Source organism: Jaculus jaculus, chromosome 3 (assembly GCF_020740685.1).
Source record: "Jaculus jaculus isolate mJacJac1 chromosome 3, mJacJac1.mat.Y.cur, whole genome shotgun sequence".
NCBI lineage: Eukaryota > Metazoa > Chordata > Mammalia > Rodentia > Dipodidae > Jaculus > Jaculus jaculus.
The window spans coordinates 72198022-72223647 of record NC_059104.1 but is presented as its reverse complement, the minus strand read 5'-3'; the positions used below and the strand labels follow the sequence as shown (position 1 = coordinate 72223647).

Sequence of the window (25626 nt, the reverse complement as noted above, 5' to 3'; positions counted from 1 at the left end):
CAGAGGGACCCACGGCTGGAAAGCCTCTATGACTCTGCATACCTGTGGTTTTAGCCTTTATAAGCTGACCAAACCCATTGCTAGGGGCTCTTCACCCCTCCTGCGAGAGGAATCTGTGTTGAGAGCGTCCTGCGTGAGTGTGCTTGGGGTCGCGTAGACAGCCCGGAGCAGGGACCCCTCTGGGGAACCCCACAGTGCATGGCTGAAAAGCCAGATGGCCTTGGTTCAATTACCTAGTACCCATGTAACCCAAGCACAAAGTGGCATGTGTGTCTGGAGATAGTTTGCAGTGACAAGAAGCTCTGGTGTACCCAATATTCTCTCTTGCAAACATAAAATTTTTTAAAGATAATTAAAAATAATAAAATAATAAGGTAATTGCTTACAAAGTCTGAAAGCCCAGGGGCCCCAACCACCTACATAAAACTGGACACAAAAAGTGGTTATTTGCTGGGTGTGGTAGTGCATACCTTTAATCCCAGCAATCAGGAGGCAGAGAAAAAGGGTTGCTATGAGTTTGAGGCCATCCTGAGACTAAATAGTGAATTCCAGGTCAGCCTGAGCTAGAGTGAGACCCCTACCTCGAAAAAAACAAACAAAAAAACCAAACAAAAAAACCCAAAACAAAACAAAAGTTATCACCAGGTGTGGTGCACACCTTTAATCCTAGCACTTAGGAGGCAGAGGTAGGAGGATCACTGTGAGTTTGAGGCCACCCTGAGGCTACATAATGAATTCTAGATCAACCTGGACTAGAGCAAGACAGTACCTTGAAAAGCTAAAAATAAATAAAGGGTGTGTGTAAGTGTCTGGCATTTGTTTGCAGGGCCAAGAGACCCTGGAGTACCTGCCTAAACACACACATGCATGAGCAAATAAATAAATTTAAGGATTTTTTTTTTCATTAAGTAACTGGAAGCTACACACACACAAATGTCAACAGCTTTACCATCTACAAGCAACAACCAGTAGGAAAATAAATGTGAATAAAAAAACGGCCATTGTAAAAAGTAAGTATTATAGAATGTGAAGGAATACAACTAATGGAAATAAGACCTGTATGAATATCCACAAATTTTGCTTATGTAACTAAATGAAAACGTAAATGTCTTGTGTTTATGAAGGGAGATTCAAGATAAAAATGTTGGGCTGGAGAGATGGCTTAGTGGATAAACAATTGCCTGTGAAGCCTAAGGATCCGGGTTTGAGGCTCGATTCCCCAGGACTCACGTCAAGGTGGCACATGCATCTGGAGTTCGTCTGCAGTTGCTAGAGGCCTAGTACACCCATTCTCTCTCTCTCTCTCTCTTCCCCTCCTTCCCCCCTCTTTCTCTGTCTCTCTCAAATAAATAAAAAAATAAATAAATTTTTAAAAAGGAGATGGTTAAAATTTTAAAAAATGTTATCCTACAGCCCAATTAATTTTCTGCAATTTTAATCAAAATCCTAATGTAATTATCTGAACTGTAATTCCATTTAAGCAACATATTAAAATTTAAAAATATAAAACCAAAGCAAAAAACTAAGACAATATAATCTTGTCTAAGGAAGACACTCAAAAGTCATACATGAAATACATAACATGTGCCTATCTAAAAGTAAAAATTTTTAAAAGCCAGGTGTGGTGGCTCAGGACTACATCCTAGCATATAAGGATGTTAAGGTAAGCCTGGACTACATAGTGATTTTAAAGCCAGCCTGAGCTACACAGTGAGACTTATCTTGAAAACGGAGGCTGGGAAGATAGTGCTTGATTGGTAAGCATTATGACCCCAGTTTGATCCACAGTACCCATGTAAAAATGTCAGCCATAATGCATGCCTATAATACCAGTACTGAGGAAGCAGAGAGAAGTAGATCTTAGAGGCTTGCTGGTAGCAAGTCTAACTTACATGGTGAGCTCCTGACAATGAGACCCTCTTTCAAGAAAATAATAAAATAAAATAGGGCTGGAGAGATGGCTCAATGGTTAAGGCACTTGCCTATAAAATCTAATGACCTGGGTTTGATTCGCCAATACCCATGTAAAGCCATATACACAAAGTGGTCCATGCATCTGCAGTTTGCTTGCAGTGGCAAGAGGCCCTGGAACACCCATTCTATCTCTGTCTCTCAAATAAATAAAAATTTAAAATAAAATAAAGGTGGGGCTGGAGAGATGGATCAGCAGTTAAGGTACTTGCTTATATAGCATTACAAGGCCCAGATTCAATTATCCATTACCTACATAAAGCACAAAGTGACACATGCATCTGGAGTTTGTTTGCAGTGACAAAAAGACCTGTAATGCCAATCTTCACCTCCCCCTCTTTCTCTGGTTGCAAACAAGCTAACTAACAACAAATAAAATTTGTTAAGATTTTTAAAAAGTATTTTATTTATTTATTTAAAAGAGAAAGAGGGAGGAAGGGAGGGAGGGAGGGAGGGAGGGAGGGAGGGAGGGAGGGAGGGAGGGAGAGAGAGAGAGAGAGAGAGAGAGAGAGAGAGAGAGAGAGAAGGAGAGAATGGGCATACCAGGGCTTCCAGCCACTGCAAACGAACTCCAGATGCATGCACCCCCTTGTGCATCTGGCTAACATGGGTCCTGGAGAAAAAAACCTGGGTCCTTTGGCTTTGCAGACAAACGCCTTAACCACTAAGTCATCCCTTCAGCCCACATATGTATTTATTTTTAAAAATACAATGGCCACTCTCCTTATCACAACAGTATTTTAATAAACTCCAGATAAAACTCAGTTGCATCACAACCAAACCAGTCATTTGGAAAGGCAGGAATTTCAGGGACTATAATTGTATACTTACATTCTACTGAGTTTGGAATTATTTATTTATTAAAAATGTTTCTTAATAATTTATTTGTAAGCAGAGAGAGACAGAGAGAAGGGGTGCACAAGGGCTTCCAACCATTTCAAACAAATTCCAGATGCACTCACCATTTCTGTGCATCTGGCTTTACATGGGTACTAGGGAATTGAACCTGGGTCATTAGGCTTTGCAGGTAAATGTTTCAACTACTGAATCATCTCTCAAACCCCCTTTTAAAATATTTTTATTTATTTAAAAGCAGACAGAGACAAGGACAGAGACAAGAGAAAATGGGTGCACCACAGCCTCCTGTCACTGCAAATAAACTCAACACACATCACTTTGTGCATCTGGCTCTATGTGAGTACTGGGGAATTGAACCCAAGTCATTAGGCTTTACAGGCAAGTGCCCTAACCGCTAAGTCTCTCTACAACACTTAAACTTTTCTTGTTCTTTTTTTTGGGGGGGTGGGTTTCAAGGTAGGGTCTCACTCTAGCCCAGGCTGACCTGGAATTCACTGTGGAGTCTCAGGGTGGCCTCGAACTCATGATGATCCTCCTACCTCTGCCTCCCAAGTGCTGGGATTAAAGGCGTGCGCCACCATGCCCGGCTTGTACTTTCTTTTTTAATAAGCGACAAGACAGAGAGAGGGAGGAAGGGAATGAGGGAGAGAATTGGGGCACCAGGACCTCTAGTCACTGAATTCATACTCCACACATGTATAACACCTTGTGCGCATGTGCAATCTTGCACACTTATGTCACCTTGTGCATCTGGGATCTTGAGGGTCAAACATGGGACCTTATGCTTCACAGGTTCGCATTGCTGGCAGAAATCACACAGCTAAGAAGTAGTTTATTTTGGCTTATAGGCTCTAGGGTAAGCTCCATGATGGCAGGGAAAACGACGGCATGAGCAGAGGGTGGACATCACCCCCTAGCCAACATAAGGTGGACAGTAGAGTGTGCCAAACACCATGGGGAAACTGGCTATCAAACCCATAAGCCTGACCACAACAATAAACTCCCTCCAGGAGGCATTAATTCCCAAATCTCCATCAGCTGGGAACCTAGCCTTCAGAACACCTAAATGTATGGGGGAAGCCTGAATCAAACTATCACATGCCACCCCTGACCCCCATAAACTGATATCCATACATGATGTAAAATACAATGCATTCCATCCAACTTTAAAAGTCCCCATAGTCTGGGAATGCAATCTGGTCCAGCCATTGTGGAAATCAGTGTGGAGGTTCCTAAAACAGCTAAAGATTGATCTACCAAATGACCCAGCTATAGCACTCCTAGGCATATATCCAAAGGACTCATCTCATTTCCTTAGAAGTACATGCTCAACCACGTTTATTGCTGCTCAATTTATAATAGCTGGGAAATGGAACCAGCCTAGATGTCCCTCAACTGATGAGTGGATAATGAAGATATGGCACATTTATACAATGGATTTCTACTCAGTGGTAAAGAAAAATGAAGTTACGAAATTTGCAGGAAAATAGATGGATCTGGAAAGGATTATACTAAGTGAGGTAACCCAGGCCCAGAAAGCCAAGTGCCACATGTTCTCCCTCATATGTGGATCCTAGCTGCAGATGATTGGGCTTCTTCGTGAGAGAGAAAAAACTCAGTAGCAGAGGCCAGTAAGTTAAAAATGAGATATAAAGGGAAGAGAAAGGAAGAGAGGAGGGTACTTAATAGGTTGGTATTGTATATATGTAAGTATAATGATTGTAATGGGGAGGTAATATGATGGAGAATGGAATTTCAAAGGGGAAAGTGTGGGGGTGGGGAGGGAGGGAATTACCATGGGATTTTTTTTATAATCATGGAAAATGTTAATAAAAATTTAAAAATTAATAAAAAAAAGATATAAAGGGAAGAGAAAGGAAGGGAGGAGGGTACTTAATAGGTTGGTATTGTATATATGTAAGTAGAATGATTGAGATGGGGAGGGGATATGATGGAGAATGGAATTTCAAAGGGGAAAGGGGGGGAGGGAGGGTATTACCATGGGATATTTTTTATAATCATGGAAAATGTTAATAAAAATTGAGAATAAAGGGAGGAGGGTACTTAATAGGTTGATATTGTATTGTATTATATTGTATTGTAAGTACAATGATTGAGATGGGGAGGTAATATGATGGAATTTCAAAGGGGAAAGTGTTGGGGGGGAGGGAGGGAATTTCCATGGGATTTTTTTTTATAATCATGGAAAATGCTAATAAAAATTAAAAAAAATAAAGGTAAGAGAAAGGAAAGGAAAAAAATGAGAATAAATAAATAAATACAACATTAAAAAAAGTTCCCTAGAGTCCAAGATCTTTTAACTGAGCCATAATACCAAAAAATCCCCCACCCAACCCATAATGGCACAGAATAAACATTCACACTGCAAAAGATGGCACTGGGCATAGCAAAGAAATATTCAACCATTACAAGATTTAAAATAGCCAGGGCAAACATTAAACTCTGTAGCTTCAAGTCCAACACTCTAGCCAGTGACAAATCTCCAAGTCTGATAATTCTAACCAGCGACAAGTCTCTGGCATTCCAATTCCACCCTTCCAGCTAGGCTACTCACAGTCCTATAAAACTTCATCGGGGCCGGCAGCTTTCCCTAGCAGCCATCTTGTGGTCTCAGCATCTCTACTTGGTCTCCATTGCAATCTACAGTTCATCCTCACGGCCCCATGGGGTCTCCATGCAGGCATCCAGCAAACTTGCTTCACACTGCCCATGGCCATTTCCAAAACACAAGACCGTGTTGTAAATTCAATGACCCTCTCTTTCCTGCATTTCTTATACTCCACAATACCAGGTAGGGTGCCAATTTGTTAATCCAGGGGAAAATAAAGCAGATTTTGAAGAACAGGACATTTTTTCAGCACTCAGGCCCCTTCAAAAAAGTCTATATCCTTCCTGGCCCCAGTGTAGGTCAGCTGGCCCAATCTCAATGGTTGTAATCTCTCAAACAATTTTCAGGTGAACGGGCAGCACTTTAGGACCAAAGATTTCACTTTTTTCTGTGCCATATCCCTCTGCTCACACCAGTTCGTTTCTATGCAGACTAATCCTGCACAACTTCTCAGGACACAGGCATAACTGCAACCTTTTCACAGAAACTACTAGCCCAGTCCAAGCAAAGCTCTTTCTTACCCTCATGAGCCAAACCTCACAGTCCACAGTTCTTACTGCATTCAGATCTTTCAATTCTGACCAGAATAGTCCATCAAGCTGTACTTGCAGCACTACAAGGCGTCTCTTAGGCCAAGGTTTCAAATCCTTCCACATTCCTCTTGAAAATCAGCTCCAAAAGGCCAAAGCCACACAGCCAGGTGTCTAGCAGCAACCTCACTCCTGGTACCACATTACTGTTGCAGTCAGGTTCGCATTGCTGGTAGAAATCACCCAACCAAGAGCAGCTTGTGGGAAAAAGTGGTTTATTTTGGCTTATAGGCTCAAGGGGGAAGCTCCATGATGGTAGGGGAAATGATGGCATGAACATAAGTGGACCATAGCAACAGGAGAGAGTGCCAAACACTGGCATGAGGAAACTGGCCCTAACACCCATAAGCCCACCCCCAACAATCCACTACATCCAGGAAGCGTTAATTCCCAAATCTCCATCAGCTGGGAACCTAGCATTCAGAACACGTAAGTTTATGGGGGACACCTGAATCAAACTACCACAACAGGCAAGCACCTTAACTGCTAAGCCATCTCTCCAGCTCTCTACAACTCTTTGTTTTATTTTTTATTTTGTAAATTTTATTTTATTTATTTGCAAACAGAGAGAGAGAGGGAAGGGAGGGGAGGGGAAAGGAGAAGAGAGGAGAGGAGAGGAGCGGAGCGGAGAGGAGAGAGACAGAGAGAGAATGGGGTATACCAGGGTCTCTAGCCACTGCACTGGCTTATGTGGGTACTGGGGAACTGAACCTGGGTCCTTTGGCTTTGCAGGCAAGTGCCTTAACTGCTAAGCCATCCCTCCAGCCCTACATTTTATTTTTTGAGGCAGGGTCTCATTCTGGCCCAGGCTGACCCAGAACTCATTCTGTAGTGCAGCTAGCCTTGAACTCATGGCAATGCTCCTACCTCAGCCTTCTGAATACTGTGATTAAAGAGCCACCTTGTCTGGCTCAGAGTTTGGATTTTACCAAGTGACTATGCATTAACTTGTAACTAAAAGAACTGAAATACCAAATTATGCCCAAAAAGCTATTTTTCATGTTTCTTTATGGAATTTTTCAAGGACATGTTACCTCTTGGTCCAAGTTATATTCTTCATTTGAATTAAGTGCAACCTTTACAGTAATATAATCTCCATTTTTCACAGCATCCCTCAATAAATCTAAAATGAAAAAAAGGTAAATTAAGATTTATAAATCTAAATTTGCAAAAGAAGTTGAATAATCCTGAAACCACTCACTATACGGAATTGTATCTGCTGTGTCAAAAGTTTCATCTTCCCCATCAAGGTGCTTTTGGAAATCTTCTAATTTCATCCATTCCAGCTGCAAGTCCATGCCCAAACTCAAAATTTGTTGCCTGCCATCTGCAACACACAAAAGTTCATTGGCATACATTCTTATAGAGTACTATAAATGAGTCTATAAGGCTATCTAGTAAACTTATGATGTTTGTTACTTGCAAGAGGAGAGACAGAGAGGAGAGAATGGGTGTACCAGGGCCTGTAGCCACTGCAAACAAACTCCAGATGCATGTGCGACTTTGTGCATCTGGTTTTATTTGTCTTCTAATTTATTTGCAAGGAAAGAGAGAAGAGAGAGATAGACAGACAGACAAAGAATGGACCCACCAGGGCCTCTAGCTGCTATGAACAAACTCCAGACACATGCACCACTTTGTGCATCTGGCTTTATGTGGGTACTAGGTACAGGTCATTAGGCTTTGTAGATGAGCACTTTAACCACTAAGCCATTTCTCCAGCTCCTTAAATTTTTTAATCATATGTCAAGGTCTCTTGCCATAAGACACGTGTCATTTTGTGTGTCTGGCATGTACCACTTTCTGCAAGGAATCAAGGAAGACACAAGACACCAAATTTTTTTTTTTTTTTTCGAGGTAGGGTCTCACTCTGGTCCAGGCTGACCTGGAATTAACTCTGTAGTCTCAGGGTGGCCTTGAACTCATGGCGGTCCTCCTACCTCTGCCTCCCGAGTGCTGGGATTAAAGGCGTGCGCCACCACGCCCGGCAAGACACCAATTTAATGAAATAAAGTGGTCAATACAAGACATAAATAGGGAAATAGAAATAATAAAGAAAAACCAGTCAGAAATACTAGCAATGAAGAATACAGTTACTGAAGAAGGTGCCTGCAATAACCCAGTCTGTGCTTTCAAACAAGGTTTCACTATGTAGACCTGATTGGCCTGGAACATGCTCCTCTTGAGTTAATCTCCCATGTGTTGGGATTTATAGTCCCACATGCACAGTTATGAAATATCAACTTTTAAGTATTTATGCAACTCATAGAAAGGAGAAATCAGGCTGGAGGGATGGCTTAGTGGTTAAGGTGCTAGCCTGCAAAGCTAAAGAATCCAGGTTTGATTCCCCAGGACCCATGTAAGCCAGATGTACAAGGCAGGGCATGCTTTTGGAGTTCATTTGCAGCAGCTGAAGGCCCTGGCCCACCGTTTTCTATCTGCCTCTTTCTCTGTGTGTCCTTTCTCTCTCTGAAATATATATATAAGAAATAAGGGATTCGGTATGAAAAATTATGAGTAAGGATTGCATAAATCTTTGCATATGTAGAAAATATTTTTATTTGAGAAAAAGACAGAGAAACAGCAGATAGAGGAAAAGAAGGGGGGGTAAGTGAATATAGGTATGCCAGGGCCTCCTGCCACTGCAAATGTACTCCAGATTCATGTGCCACTTTGTGCAGCTGGTTTTACATGGGCACTGGGAAATCAGACCTGGGTCACCAGGCTTTTGCAAGCAAATGAATTTAACTGCTGAGTTATCTCTCCGGCCTCCATTCTTTTTCTTTTGACAGGATCTTTTGTGGCCCAGGCTGATTTTAAACTTACTGTGTAGCTTGAGGCCTTGAACTCCAATCCTCCTTCCTCAACCTCTCAACCACTAGGATTACAGATATAGAGCACCCCACCTGGTTTATATGGTGCTGGAAAATGAAACATAGGGTTTCATGCATTCTAGACAAGAAGTCTACCAGCAGAGCTGCATTCCCAGCCCTCTAGTAATTTTTCTGGTCTTTGCCCATTTTTCTTGAACACATATTGCTACTAATTATTTGCATAGATAATGTCATTGTGGGTGTGTGGTCTTGCATGTTAGTAGAAATCACTATTTCTGATGCTTCTCCTGCTAGAAGCACTTACTCTCATGTTTCAACAACCTTCCCCCACCATGAAGCATTGCCAGTATGTTCTTCCATCTGGTATATATACAATTTCATTAACACTGGAACACGTACGTCCATTCCTCACTACCACTGCAACAAATCCTTGATATCTCTGCACAGCTCACTTAAGATAATCCAAAATGTTAATATGTACACTTTTGAGGATTTTCAATTTTTTTTTTTTTTTTTTTTAGAAGTAGGGTCTCACTCTAGCATAGGCTATCCTGGAATTTACTATGTAGTCTCAGGGCGGCCTTGAACTCATGGCAATCCTCCTACCTCTGCCATTCAAGTGCTGGGATATGGCATATACCACCATACCCAGCTTTTGAGGATTTTCATAATCAACATACTATAAGCCCTGGGTACAACTGTTAGCAACACATGCATAAAGACATGGTGCTATACATCTGTAATCACAGCACTTAGAAAGTAGCAAAGGAACATCAGGAGCACAATGTCATCCTCATGTACATAGTCAGTTCAAGGCCAGTACGTGATACATGATACATCCCAAAAGAAAAAAAAAAAATCTTTCCTTACCCACAATGTTATGAAGATATTCCCCGTAGTCTTCTAAATTCCTGGCATCAAAATATTTTAATATCTTGGGCTTACTCAACTGGAATTTGATTTTCATGTAAGGGATTTTGTTATGGAGAAAATTATTGCCCAGAAATAGAGGGAAAGAGCCTTTTTTAAAAAAAGATTTTATTTTTATTAATTTATTTATTAGAGACAGAGAGAGAGAAAGACAGAGAAACAGAGAGTGAGGATGGGCACACCAGGGTCTCTAGCCACTGCAAACGAACTCCAGATGTGTGTATCACCATGTGCATGTGGCTTACATGGGACCTGAAGAATTGAACCTGGGTCTTTAGGCTTCATAGGCATGTACCTTAACTGTTAAGCCATCTCTTCAGCCCTTGCTTGTTTTCTTTTTAATTTTTTTGTTTTATTTTTATTTATTTATTTGAGAGTGACAGAGAGAGAGAGAGAATGGGCACACCAGGGCCTCCAGCCACTGCAAATGAACTCCATATGCATGCAACCCCTTATGCATCTGGCTAACGTGGGTCCTGGGGGGAATCACCTTGAACCGAGGTCCTCAGGCTTCACAGGCAAGCACTTAACCACTAAGCCATCTCTCTAGTCCCTTTGCTTGTTTTGTCCTCATAAATCTGTGATGTCTGTCACCTTCTCTCCATCCCAGTTAGAGCTGCATGGGTCTGAGGTAAGGTCTCTGTGGCCCTTTCTTCTTTGCTTTCCATTGCCAAATAAACACTATACTGGACTTCCGGTTCAGATGGCAACATAGGAACTACACCAAAGCAAAGGGGAGGAAAAAAAAGAGCCAAAAACCCCCAGCAAAATACACTCTTCTACTAAAAAGTGAGGTACATAAGAAATTATCAACCACAGCAGAGAAACAGGAGAGACCCAGAGTGCCCAGAGACCATAGAAGCAGGCAGAAGAGGATCCAGTAGCAGTGGAACCAGGTCTGCATGACCGCAGCAAAAGCCAGGTGAGGGGATTTTCCACTCATACTGGCCACCTCACAGGTGATCAGAGCAGTGACCCACCAACTCAGCCAGCCTATCTGAGCCCACAGCACAACAAAGAGGGACCCAAGCAGGTACACAGCAATTGAGACCAATACCATCCCAAAAGATAATTGAGATTATACCAGGCCAGTCCCCACCAAATAAGCCTAGTATATAGGCTTGAATCGGAAGTGCACCTTCCATGTCAGGGTAAATTATATGTTAAATCTGATGGATGACTGGATTGGCCATTCTTAAATAAGGTATATTTTGGGCTTGTCATTTGTTGCTTCCTGACTTACAGTGCCTTTGTTTCCTTTTCTGTCCTTTGTTGGGGAAGGGTCTCACTCAGTCACAAGCTGACTTGGAATCCTCTACAGACCAGAAATCTTAGCCTACCAGTTGACAGATTAAGGGTGTGGGGTGACACATATCCTCAGAAACTGTGACATTGTTAGAGGATTTGCATAAATACTCTGTGCTGGGGCTGGAGAGATGGCTTAGCGGTTAAGCGCTTGCCTGTGAAGCCTAAGGACCCTGGCTCGAGGCTCAATTCCCCAGGACCCACGTTAGCCAGATGCACAAGGGGGCACATGCGTCTAGAGTTTGTTTGCAGTTGCTGGAGGCCCTGGCACGCCCATTCTCTCTCTCTCTATCTGTCTCTTTCTCTCTCTGTTTGTCACTCTCGAATAAATACATATAAATAAACAAAAAAATACTCTGTGCTGTTTTTCATCGAATGTGTACATTGTTTAATTAAATTTTAGAATTTGCCTGTATTTTGTTCCACTCAGCCTACTTGAATACTCTCATAGCAGGCAACCCTATACCTAGGGTCACTTTTGTAGATACTCTGAGAGTCTTAAGAGCCACAATTAGCACCTTAAGCTCCTATCCTGAAGATATATAATATCAGATTGATTGTAATCCTCAGATAATTAGAAAACCCAAGCATTAAATTAATCCAAGATGCAAAAATCTCTACATTATACTACAAGAAACACACACAAAAAAACCAAGACAATATAAATCCACCAAAAAATTTTAATACATCAGAAATGACCTCTAGTGAGACTGAATTAGAGAAAATATTTGAGGGAGACTTCAAAAGAAAGATTACAAATATGCTCAAAGAAATCAAACAGGAAATCAAAGGAATCAAAGAAGACACAGGAAACCAATTTAATGAAATAAAGAGGTCAATACACAACATAAACAAGGAAATAGAAATAATAAAGAAAAATCAGTCAGAAATACCAGCAGTGAAGAACACAGTCAGTGAAATAAAAAAAAACTCTGTGTAGAAAATCTCACCAGTAGAATGGATGAAGGCCAGGTGGCAAATCTATAGTCCAACAAAGAGAAAGACAAACTAATAGGAAGGTATGAATGGAAATTTGAAGATATTTGGGACACCATGAAAAGATCAAACATAAGAATTCAGAAGGAGAAGAATTTCATTCCTAAGGCATAGCACGTATTTTCAAAAAAAAAAAAAAATCATATGATGGTCTGTTATTCACCATTTGTGGTGGTTTGATTCAGGTGTCCCCCATAAACCTAGGTGTTGTGAATGCTAGCTCCCCAGCTGATGGATATTTGGGAATTAATGCCTCCTGGAGGGAGTGTATTGTTGGGGGCAGGCTTATGGGCTTTATAGCCAGTTTCCCCTTGCCAGTGTTTGGCACACCCTCCTGTTGCTGTGTTCCATCTTATGTTGGCCAGGGGGTGATGTCCACCCTCTGCTCATGCCGTCGTTTTCCCCTGCCATCATGAAGCTTCCCCTCGAGCCTATAAGCCAAAATAAATCTCTTTTTCCCAGAAGCTGCTCTTGGTTGGGTGATTTCTAACAGCAATGCGAACCGGACTGCAACACCATTAAACTGAAAGTTGAACCTGTCAGGGTCCCCCAGTGCCTATAAAACCTAACCAGGTTCTGGCACCCAAATCCAATAGCCAATTCCCTAACAAGGACCCATGATTAGGCTCCCCATAGTTACTAGAAGAGGGGGGAAATGAAGGACCAAACTAGAGTGACACCAAGACAGGCCTTAGTAGGCCTAAGTTTTTTTTTTTCCTAGTTAAGACACAACAGTTGCTGGAAAAACCACAAACTGCCCCACACCCATAGTACGGACCAATCAGAAAGGACCACGTAGATGTTACACATTCTTGTGGTCATAGATACGTTTGTTCCTCAGCTGCAATGTAACCAATCATTTTGTAACATGTGTATTCTTGCTAAATGTCAGCCAATCCTGTAACTGCCAATTCCCTTTTCCCTGTTTGAACCCCAATAAAAGCCTCTCCCAACTGCCAAAAAAAAAAAAAAAATCATAGAAGAAACTTCCCCTAAATTGGAAAAGAGATGCCAATGCAGATACAGGAAGCCTTTAGAATACCAAACAGACAAAACCAGAAAGAACCTCTCCTCACCATATTATAATTAAACTACCAAACATACAAACCAAAGAAAATATACTGAAAGCAGTGAGAAAGAAAAATCAAGTCATATACATGTATATATCAGGATAACAGTAGGTTACTCAACACAAACATTAAAAGCCAGAAGGGCTTAGAATGATGCATTTATTTCAAGTTCTGAAAGATAACAACTGTCAAACAAGGTTACTTTATTCTGCAAAGCTATCCATTCAAACAGATGGAGAAATAAGGACATATCACAACAAAAGCAGGCTAAAGGACTATTTGAAGACAAAACAAACTCTACACAAAGTATGTGAAAGGATCTTCCATGCTGAAGAGAAAAAAAAAGCACACACATAAGGAATGTGGGAAAAGCAAACCATACTCAAATACTAGTTACTACAACAAAGCAAAAGTAAAAACGGATGAACTACAAAACAAAAAATGGCAAAAATAAATGCACACTTTCAACAATAACTCTTTTAAAAATCTTTTATAACTTTTTATTTCAGAGAGAGAGAAAGAAGAAGGGAGGGAGAGAGGAAAAGAGAGAACAAGAGAGGAGGAGAGGGAGGGAGGGAAGGAGAATGGGGAAAGCACCTTGTGCATCTGGCTAATGTGGGTCCTAGGGAATCAAACCTGGGTCCTATGGCTTCACAGGCAGACACCTTAACAAATAAGCCATCTTTTCAGCTCAATAATAACTCTTATATAAACAGCCTCAATACCCCAATCAAAAAACATAGGTTTGCAGAATGGGTTAAAAAGCAGGATCCTTCAATTTATTGTCTCCCAATTAAAAAAAAATGCTATTAGAATAAAGGACATAGATAACACCAAACACACTTATAGTGGGTGACTTCAACACCCCAATCTCATCAATTGACAGGTCTTATTGGCAAAAAATAAACACAGGTCCATCTGGACTAAATGAATTCATAGAACAAGTGGACCTAACAGATATATATAAATGACATTTCATCCAAATGCTGCAGAATATACATTTTTTTCACCAGCACATGGAACATTCTCTAAAATAGACCATATTAGGACACAAAGCAAATATTAACAAATACAGGAAAACTGAAATAATTCCTGGTACTGTATCTGATCACAATAGGATTAAACTACAAATCAACAGCAAGAAAAGCTACAGAGCATATAAAAAATCATGCAAACTAAACAATACACTACTAAATGATGAATGGGTCAATGAAGAAATCAAGAAGGAAATAAAAAAATTCATAGAGTCAAATGATAATGAGAACACAACATACCAAAGCCTTTGGGGCACAATGAAGGCAGTCCTAAGAGGGAAATTTATAGCTTTAAGTGCCTATATTAGGAAAATATAAAGGTCCCAAGGAAACAACTTAATGCTTCACATTAAGGTCCAGGAAAAAAAAGAACAGGGCAAACAGAAAATCAATAGGAAGAAATAATGAAGATTAGAGGAGAATTTAATGAAACAGAAACAAACAAACAAAATCCAAAGAATCAATGAAACAAAAAGTTGGTTCTTTGAAAGGATAAAGAATGGGCTGGAGAGATGGCTTAGCGATTAAGCACTTGCCTATGAAGCCTAAGGACCCCGGTTCGAGGCTCGATTCCCCAGGACACACGTTAGCCAGATGCACAAGGGGGCGCATGCATTTGGAGTTCGTTTGCAGTGGCTGGAAGCCCTGGCATGCTCATTCTCTCTCTCTCTCTCCATCTGCCTCTTTCTCTCTCTGTCACTCTCAAATAAATAAAGAATAAAAAAAACTCTCAATAAAGAATAAAAAAAATTTTTAAAAAAATAAAAAAATTTTTAAAAAAGGATAAAGATTGATAAACCCTTAGCAAATAGACCAAAAGAAAAAGAGAAGAGACACAACTTAATAAAATTGGAGATGAAAAAGGCACAATCACAACAGATACCAGAGAAATTAAAAAATCATAGGGGTTCCGGTTAAGATGGCGGCCTAGGTACCAAGCCAAAGCAGCTTGGGGGGAAAAAAAAGACCAAAAAAAAAAAAAAAAACCAAAAAAACCAACTCAGCAAAATACACACTTTTACTAAAAAAAAGTGAGGTGTATAGGAAACTGAAGCAGCAGCAGAGAAGGAGAAGAGATCCAGAGCATCCAGAGCCCGTAGGTGCCGAAAAGGCGGCCCGGCAGCTCCGCCAACCACAGCTGCGGGGCAACACAAAGCTGCCAGACTCAGCTCCAGCCGCAGGAAAAGCCAGGTGCGGGAGCTTCCACTCACACCAGTGCTCTTCGCAACTCAGGAAACGTGAAGGGAGAGAGGCAGTGAGCAACCGAGGAGCAGACCACGACGTAGAAGAACATGTGGACAGCGAGAGAACCAGAGCAGCTGCAGATCCCTCCCCTCCCCCAACGCCTGAGCCCAGCTCCAGTGAACAGAGCAGAGTCCCAGGATCCGGCTACGCCAACTTGAGCCAACATTGGGACGCAAGCAGGAGCAGATCCACTAGGGGCAGCATCGGCACACCCAGCAGCAGCAGCTTCAGTGGCAGCAGCAGCAAAGGACCCAGCTGCAGCAGCTTCAGCAGCACCAGTGTTTGCAGAAGTGGCAACTACAGCAGCAGCAGCAGCAGCAGAGGGAGTAGCAGCGGTGGGCCCAGCAGCAGCAGCAGCAGCATCAGCTGCTGACAGACCCAGCAGCAGCAGCTTTATAGCAAGAGCAGTTCCAACAGCAGGGTGCTGATCTGCAGGACCACAGTTGCCAGGCTCGGTTTACCCCGCAGGAAAAGCCAGTGCCCAGCTCCAGAAATCAGAACAGCAGCCTGACGACCAGGAAGCAACTTGACTGAGACCAAAATCATCCAAGATAACTGGGATTGCACCAGGGAAGGCTCTCACTTGGTCACAAGCTGACTTGGATCCCTCAACAGACCAGAAATTATAACCTCCTTGTTGATAGAGGGTCTGGTTGTTATAATAACTACTCTGGCATACATATTTGGGGCTGTTGATTGAATGGGTACAGTGTTTAGTGAACTTTTAGAATCTACCTGTATTTTATTCCACTCAGCCCTCTAGAATACACCCATAGCAGGGAAACTCAACCCCTAGGAGCACCTTTGTAGATACTCTCAAAGACTTAAGAGCCACACCCTGAAAATATATAACATCAAATCAATTGACACAGGTAAGAAAACCAAGCTAGCTAGAAAATCCAAGCATTAACTTAATCCAAATAGCAAAAATATATACATTATAACACAAGAAATACCAAAAAGCAAGATGATATAAATCCACGTAAAAGTATTAATGCATCAGAAATGTCCTCCAGTGAGAATGAGTTAGAGGAAATGCCTGAGAAAGATTTCAAGAGAATGATTGTAAATATGTCCAAAGAAGTCAGAGAACAAATCAAAGGAGTCAAAGAGGAACTTAAAAGAGGAAATCAAACGCATCAAAGAAGATGCAGGACACCAATTTCATGAAATAAAGAAGGCAATACAAGACATAAATAAGGAAATAGAAATAATAAAGAAAAACCAGTCAGAATTACTAGCAATGAAGAACACAGTTAATGAAATAAAAAACTCTGTAGAAAATCACACCATTAGAATGGATGAAGGAGAGGACAGAATATCTAAGCTAGAAGACCAGGTGGCAGATCTAATACAGTCCAACAAAGAGAAAGACAAACTTATAGAAAAGTATGAGTGGGAATTTCAAGATATTCGGGACACTGTGAAAAGATCAAATATTAGAATTCACGGCATAGTAGAAGGGGAAGAATTCCACTCAAAAGGCATAGTAGGCGTCTTCAACAAAATCATAGAAGAAAATTTCCCCCAAATTGGGAAAAGAGGTGCCAATGCAGATACAGGAAGCCTTTAGAACCCCAGCCAGACAAAACCTGGAAAAAACCTCTCCTTGCCATATTATAATCAAACTTCCAAACACACAAATCAAGGAAAAAATATTGAAAGCAGTTAGAGAGAAAAATCAAGATACCTACAAAAACAAGCCCATCAGGATTACAGCAGATTATTCAACACAAACTTTTAGAGGCAGAAGGGCTTGGAGTGATATATTCCAAGTTCTGAAAGATAACAACTGTCAACCAAGGTTACTTTATCCTGCAAAGGTATCCATTCAAATAGATGGAGAAATAAGGACATTCCATGACAAAAGCAGGCTAAAGGAGTATTTGAAGACAAAACCATCTCTACAGAAAAAATTGGTAGGATCCTCCATGCTGAAGAAAAGGAAAAGCACACATATAAGGAACCTAGAAAATACAAGCAATATTCAAATACTGGTTAACACAACAGAACACAGGTAGAACCAGAACCACAAAAAAAAAAAAAAAAGAAGGCAAACATAAATACACACCTTTCAATAATATCTCTTAATATCAACGGCCACAATGCCCCAACCAAAAGACATAGGTTTACAGACTGGGTTAAAAAGCAGGATCCTACAATTTGTTGTCTCCAAGAAACTCACCTATGGACAAAGGATAGACATTATCTTAGGGTGAAAGGTTGGAAGACGGTGTTTCAAGCAAATGGGCCTAGAAAACAAGCTGGGATTGCTATCCTAATATCTGTCAAGGTACACTTTAGTCCAACGTTAGTCAAGAAAGATAAGGAAGGTCACTATATATTGATTAAGGGCAGACTCCAACAGGAGGACATTACAATCCTAAACATATACGCACCTAACATGGGGGCTCCCAAATTCATCAAACAAACACTATTAGAACTAAGGTCAGAAATAACATCAAACACAGTGGTGGTGGGTGATTTTAACACCACACTCTCATAAATTGACAGGTCATCCCGGGAAAAAATAAACAGAGACGCATCTGGACTAAATGGGGTCATAGATGGAATGGACCTAACTGATATATACAGGACATTTCATCCAAATGCTGCAGAATATACATTCTTTTCAGCTGCACATGGAATATTCTCTAAAATAGACCATATATTAGGACACAAAGCAATTCTTAACAAATTCAGGAAAACTGAAATAATTCCTTGCATTCTATCTGACCACAATGGAATTAAACTACAAATCAGTAACAAGAAAGGCTATAGAGCATACACAAAATCATGGAAACTAAACAATACAGTACTAAATGATGAATAGGTCAATGAAGAAATCAAGAAGGAAATCAAAGAATTTATAGAGTCAAACGATAATAACAACACAACATATCAAAATCTCTGGGACACAATGAAGGCAATCCTAAGAGGTAAATTTATAGCCTTAACTGCCTATGCTAAAAAATTAGAAAGGTTGCAAGTAAACGACCTAATGTTTCACCTTAAAGCCTTGGAAAAAGAAGAACAAGGGAAACCAAAACTCAGTAGGTGGGAAGAAATAATAAGGATTAGGGCAGAAATTAATGAAATAGAAACAAACAAACAAACAAACAAAAAAACCAATCCAAACAATTAATGAAACAAAGAGTTGGTGCTTTGAAAGGATAAACAAGATTGATAAACCCTTAGCAAATCTGACCAAAAGAAAGAGAGAAGACACACAAATTAATAAAATCAGAGATGAAAAAGGTAACATCACAACAGAGTCCACAGAAATTCAAAAAATAAGAGGGTCTTAATATACAAGCATATACTCAACAAAGTATGAAAGCCTGAAAGAAATGGATGATTTCCTTGATCTATATGACCTAACTAAATTAAATCAAAATGAGATTAATCACTTAAATAGACCTATAACAAACCTGGAGATCCAAACAGTTATCAATAATCTCCCAACTAAAAAAAGCCCAGGCCCAGATGGATTCACTGCTGAATTTTACCAGACTTTTAAGGAAGATCTAACACCATTGCTTCTTAAGCTTTTCCAGGAAATAGAAAAAGAAGGAATTCTACCAAACTCCTTCTACGAGGCCAGCATCACCCTGATACCAAAACCAGGCAAAGGTAGAACAAAAAAAGAAAATTACAGACCAATCTCCCTCATGAACATAGATGCAAAAAAATCTCAACAAAATATTGACAAACAGAATACAAGAGTATATCAAAAAGATCATTCACCCTGACCAAGTAGGCTTTATCCCAGAGATGCAGGGATGGTTCAACATACCCAAATCTATAAATGTAATACATTACATAAACGGGTTGAAGGACAAAAATCACATGATCATCTCATTAGACGCAGAGAAAGCATTTGACAAAATCCAACATCCCTTCATGATAAAAGTCCTACAGAGACTGGGAATAGAAGGAACATACCTCAATATAATAAAGGCTATTTATGACAAGCCTACAGCCAACATATTACTAAATTGAGAAAAACTGGAAGCTTTTCCACTAAAATCAGGAACAGGACAAGGTGTCCACTGTCCCCACTTTGATTTAATATACTTTTGGAAGTCTTAGCCATAGCAATAAGGCAAGAGACACACATAAAAGGGATACAAATTGGAAAGGAAGAGATCAAGTTATCATTATTTGCAGATGACATGATTCTATACATAAAGGACCCTAAAGAATCTACTAGCAAACTGTTAGAGCTGATCAAAATCTACGGCAATGTAGCAGGATCCAAAATAAATACACAAAAATCAGTAGCCTTCATATATGCTAACAACAAACACACAGAGGATGAAATCAGAGAATCACTCCCGTTCACAATTGCACCAAAGAAAATAAAGTACCTTGAAATAAACCTAACCAAGGAAGTAAAGACTCTCTACAATGAGCACTTTAAAACACTCAAGCGAGAAATTACAGAAGACACTAGAAAGTGGAGAAACATCTCTTTTTCCTGGATTGGAAGAATCAATTATTGTGAAAATGGCAATCTTACCTAAAGCAATCTACACATTTAATGCAATCCCTATCAAAATTCCAAAGGCTTTCTTCATGGAAATAGAAAAAACAATCCAAAAATTCATTTGGAATCACAAAAACCTTGAATATCTAAAATAATACTGAGCAACAAAAATGTGGTGGGTGGTATCACCATACCTGATTTTAACCTATACTATAGAGCCATAGTAACAAAAACAGCATGGCACTGGCACAAAAACAGACATGTAGATCAGTGGAATAGAACTGAGGACCCAGATGTAAGTCCAAGTAGCTATAGCCACCTGATATTTGATAAAAATGCCAAAAATACTCATTGGAGAAGAGACAGCCTCTTCAGCAAATGGTGTTTTGAAAACTGGATATATATCTGCAGAAGGATGAAAATAGATTCTTCTCTCTCGCCATGCACAAGAATTAAGTCCAAATGGATTAAAGACCTTAACATCAGACCTGAAACTCTGAAACTGCTAGAGGAAAAAGTAGGGGAAACCCTTCAACATATTGGTCTTGGCAAAGACTTTCTGAATACAACCCCAATTGCTCAGGCAACAAAACCACAGATTAATCACTGGGACCCCATGAAATTACAAAGATTTTGTACTGCAAAGGACACAGTGAAAAAAGCAAAGAGGCAACACACAGAATGGGAAAAAATCTTCGCCAGCTATATATCTGATAGAGGATTAATATCTAGGATATACAAAGAACTCAAAAAGTTAAATAATAAGGAAGCAAACAAGCCAATCAAAAAATGGGCTATGGAGCTAAATAGAGAGTTCTCAAAGGAAGAAATGTGAACGGCATATAAGCATCTAAAAAAAGGTTCTACGTCACTAATCATCAGGGAAATGCAGATTAAAACTACATTGAGATTCCATCTCACTCTTGTCAGATTGGCCACCATCATGAAAACAAATGATCATAAATGTTGGCGGGGATGTGGAAAAAAAGGAGCCCTTCTGCACTGCTAGTCGGAATGCAATCTGGTCCAGCCATTGTGGAAAACAGTGTGGAGGTTCCTAAAACACCTAAATATTGATCTACCATATGACCCAGCTATAGCACTCCTAGGCATATATCCAAAGGACTCATCTCATTTCCTTAGAAATACGTGCTCAGCCATGTTTATTGAGCTCAATTTATAATAGCTGGGAAATGGAACCAGCCTAGATGTCCCTCAACAGATGAGTGGATAATGAAGATGTGGCTCATTTCTCCAATGGAGTTCTACTCAGCAGTAAAGAAAAATGAAGTTATGAAATTTGCAGAGAAATGGATGGACCTGGAAAGGATTATACTAAGTGAGGTAACCCAGACCCAGAAAGGCAAGCGCCACATGTTCTCTCTCATACGTGGATCCTAGCTACAGATGACTGGGCTTCTGCGTGAGAATGAAAATACTTAGTAGCAGAGGCCAGTAAGTTGAAAAGGAGACATGAAGGGTAGAGAAAGGAAGAGAGGAGGATACTTAATAGGTTGATATTGTAAAGTAAAGATGTTGCTGTCCGGTTCACATTGCTGTTAGAAATCACCCAACCAAGAGTAGCTCTGGGAAAAAGAGATTTATTTTGGCTTACAGGCTCGAGGGGAAGCTCCACGATGGCAGGGGAAATCGATGGCAAGAGCAGAGGGTGGACATCACCCCCTGGCCAACATAAGGTGGGACACGGCAACCGAAGGGTGTGGCAAACACTAGCATGGGAAAACTGGTTATAAATCACATAAGCCCGCCCCCCAACAACACACTCCCTCCAGGAGGCATTAATTCCCAAATATCCATCAGCTGGGAACCTAGCATTCAGAACACCTAAGTTTCTGGGGGACACCTGAATCCATCCACCACAAAAGAGAAAAGAAAATTCACTTGGACCTCTGAACACCAGGGGGCATTTGATGCCTTCAAGAAGGCACTATTAAGTGCGCCTACCCTAGCCCTCCCTGATGTGACTAAACCATTCACCCTATACTAGAGGAGCATAAGGGGATAGCCCAGGGTGTCCTAACCCAATCCTTAGTGCCATGGAGAAGACCCGTTGCCTGCCTATCAAAGAAACTTGACCCTGTGGCTAGTGGATGGCCTATATGTCTAAAAGCCATAGCGGCAGTCTCAACCAAGAGGCTTATATCCTCACCTGGAAGGATTTGGTGGACAACCCCCCCGCCGTGGGTCAGGCTGTGGCTAAATAAACCCAGGAACTCAAGCTCCAGAGTCCTGACTCTCGAAAATGCAAAAAAGCCCTCTCCTGAGGGAGCCAGACCTCCCCCTCGCATCTATCCTGAGATCAAAGAGCCTCCTGCTTGGCAGGAGATTCGGCCTGCCCCTCCCCCCATTACCTAGTCCCAGGAGCTGAGAGAGGGCCTCTCACCCCTCCCGAAACTCCACCCTTCCCAAGCCTCCGCCCCTCGACCTTCCCGAAACTCCGCCCTCCACCCTTCCCAAGCCTCCGCCCCTCCACCCCCCCCTCCCCAAGCCTCCCCCTCCCCAAGCCTCCCCCTCCCCAAGCCTCCGCCTCCCAGCTTTCCAGGGCTTCCTCCCTCCGCCCCTCCCGAGCCCCTGGAAATGGGAGGGCCGGCCGCAAGGACGTGGAGCCGGAGAGATGCTACCCCGGAGGGAGCAAATGGAATTATAACACTGCCGCTACGCGAGGCAGGTCCTCCCATGCTGGGGGGCCAACTACAACCCCTGCAATATTGGCCTTTTTCCTCTGCAGATCTTTATAACTGGAAAGCTAACCACCCCCCTTTTTCAGAGGAACCCCAACACCTCAGGAAGCTGATGGAATCTCTTATGTTTTCTCATCAGCCTACTTGGGACGATTGCCAACAGCTGTTGCAGACACTCTTCACAACCGAAGAATGAGAGAAAATTTTAATAGAGGCCAAAAAAAAAAAAATGTCCCTGGGGCCAACAGGCGGCCCACGCAGCTGCAGCATGAGATAGACATGGGGTTCCCTCTGACTCGCCCTGTTTGGGACCACAATAAGGCTGAAGGTAAGGAGAGCTTAAAAATCTATCGCCAGGCTCTGATGGCGGGTCTCCGAGGTGCCTCCAGAAGGCCCACCAATTTGGCCAAGGTGAGAGAGATGATGCAGGGGCCAACGGAGTCTCCCTCAATGTTTCTTGAGAGGCTCATGGAAACATTTAGGAGGTTCACACCCTTTGACCCCACCTCTGAGATTCAAAAAGGCTCAGTAACATTAGTTTTCACAGGACAGTCAGCTCCTGATATCAGAAAGAAACTTCAGAGATTGGAGGGATTACAGGAAGCTGAGCTACATGATTTAATAAAAAAGGCAGAAAAGGTATATTACAAAAGGGAGACAGAAAAAGAAAACGAGCAAAGGAAAGTAAGAGAGAGAAAAGAATGCGAGGAGAGACAGGAAAAAGAGAGAGAGAAGAATGCGAGGAGAGACATAAGAAAGAGAGAGAGGAAAGGGAGGATAGGTGCAATAGACAAGAGAAAAATCTGACCAGGACCCTGGCCACAATGGTAGGAAAAAAAAAAGGAAAAAGAGAGAAAAATATTCAAAAGTTTAGGACAGGCCCTAGGCAGATAGGGAACCTGGGCAACAGGACCCAACTTGATACAGATCAATGTGCCTGTTACAAGGAAAAAGGACACTGGGCAAGAGACTGCCCTAAGAAGAACAACAAAAGACCTAGGGTCCTAACCCTTAAAAAAAATAAAATAAAATAAAGACTAGGGAGGATGGGGCTCAGACCCCTCCCCGAGCCCAAGGATTCAAGAACTCCCCAACCATCTTTGATGAAGCCCTACAAAGGGACCTAACCAATTTTAGAGTTCAACACCCCCAGGTAACCCTCCTTCAATATGTTGACTTACTCCTGGCAGGAGCTAACCAACAGGACTGTCTAAAAAGTACAAAAGCGTTACTACTGGAGCTGACTGACCTTGGTTACCGAGCCTCAGCTAAGAAGGCCCAAATATGCAAAAGAGAGGTAACATATTTGGGGTACTCCTTGCGGGACGGACAAAGATGGCTGACAGAGGCACAAAAGAGGACTATAATACAAATACCAGTTCCAACTACGGCCAGACAAATTAGAGAGTTCCTGGGGACAGCTGGGTTCTGCAGACTATGGATCCCAGGGTTTGCAACCCTAGCAGCCCCCCTCTATCCACTAACTAAAGAGAAAGGAAAATTCATTTGGACCTCTGAACACCAGGGGGCAATTGATGCCGTCAAGAAGGCACTATTAAGTGCGCCTGCCCTAGCCCTCCCTGATGTGACTAAACCATTCACCCTTTACGTAGATGAGCGTAAGGGGATAGCCCGGGGAGTCCTAACCCAATCCTTAGGGCCATGGAGAAGACCCGTTGCCTACCTATCAAAGAAACTTGACCTCGTGGCTAGTGGATGGCCTATATGTCTAAAAGCCATAGCGGCAGTGTTCACGTTGATCAAAGATACTGATAAACTAACTCTAGGGCAGAGGATAACTGTCATTGCCTCCCGTGCCCTGGAGAGCATTGTCTGGCAGCCCCCAGACTGATGGATGACTAATGCCCGTATGACTCACTACCAGAGCCTGCTCCTCACCGACAGGATAACGTTTGCCCCACCTGCCATCCTCAACCCTGCTACTCTTCTGCCTGAAGAAACTGATGAGACAGTGACTCATGACTGTCATCAACTGCTGGTTGAGGAAACTGGGATCCGAAAGGATCTCACAGATGTCCCACTGACTGGAAGAACACTAACCTGGTTCACAGATGGAAGCAGTTACATTGTAGAAGGTAAGAGGATGGCTGGGGCGGCGACAGTAGACGGGACACGAACAGTCTGGGCCAGCAGTCTGCCAGAAGAAACTTCAGCACAAAAGGTTGAGCTCATAGCCCTCACACAGGCCTTACGACTAGCTAAAGGAAAGTCTGTGAATATCTACACGGACAGCAGCTACGCTTTTGCTACTGCACACGTACAAGGGGCCGTCTACAAACCGAGAGGGCTACTTACTTCAGCAGGGAAAGAAATTAAAAACAAAGAAGAAATTCTAAGTTTGCTAGAAGCTCTACATTTACCCAAAAGACTGGCCATTATGCATTGCCCTGGCCACCAAAAAGCCAAAGATTTTATCTCCAAAGGATACCAGATGGCTGACCAAATGGCCAAATAGGCTGCCCAGGGGGTCACCCTTCTGCCCATAATAGAAAAGCCAAAAAACCAAAAGAGTGAGCAACAATATACCCCAGGTGAGTGGCAAGAATTTAGAAAGTTATGCCAGTTCTCCGAAACTCCGGAGGGGGCCTGTTTTACCTCAGAGGGAAAAGAGATTCTACTTCAAGCAAAGGGACTAGAATACGTTCAACAAATACACCGCCTAACCCATCTGGGGGCCAAACATCTACAAAAACTGCTACAGAAGTCTCCTTACCATATTCTGAGGTTGCCAGAGATAGCTGGCTCAGTAGTCAAGCATTGTGTACCTTGCCAGATGGTCAATACTAATCCCTCAAGAATGCCTCCTGGGAAGAGGCTAAGGGGAGACAGCCCAGGTGCTCACTGGGAAGTGGACTTCACTGAGGTAAAACCAACTAAGTATGATAATAAGTAGTTACTAGTTTTTGTAGACACTTTTTCAGGATGGGTAGAGACTTATCCTACCAAGAAAGA

The 25626-nt window shown here is 41.8% G+C and overlaps 1 protein-coding gene across 1 annotated transcript in view; it reads right to left on the bottom strand.

Moving 5' to 3' along the window:
* The window catches only part of Mphosph8 (M-phase phosphoprotein 8), a 113129-nt gene that overhangs the window by 52964 nt on the left and 34539 nt on the right, over window positions 1–25626 (bottom strand). Inside the window, exons 6-7 of the mRNA XM_045145517.1 lie at window positions 7250–7375; window positions 7083–7171 (exon numbers count right to left, since the gene is read on the bottom strand). Coding sequence (XP_045001452.1) covers window positions 7083–7171; window positions 7250–7375 — 215 coding nt within the window. The remainder of the gene's footprint in view (window positions 1–7082; window positions 7172–7249; window positions 7376–25626) is intronic.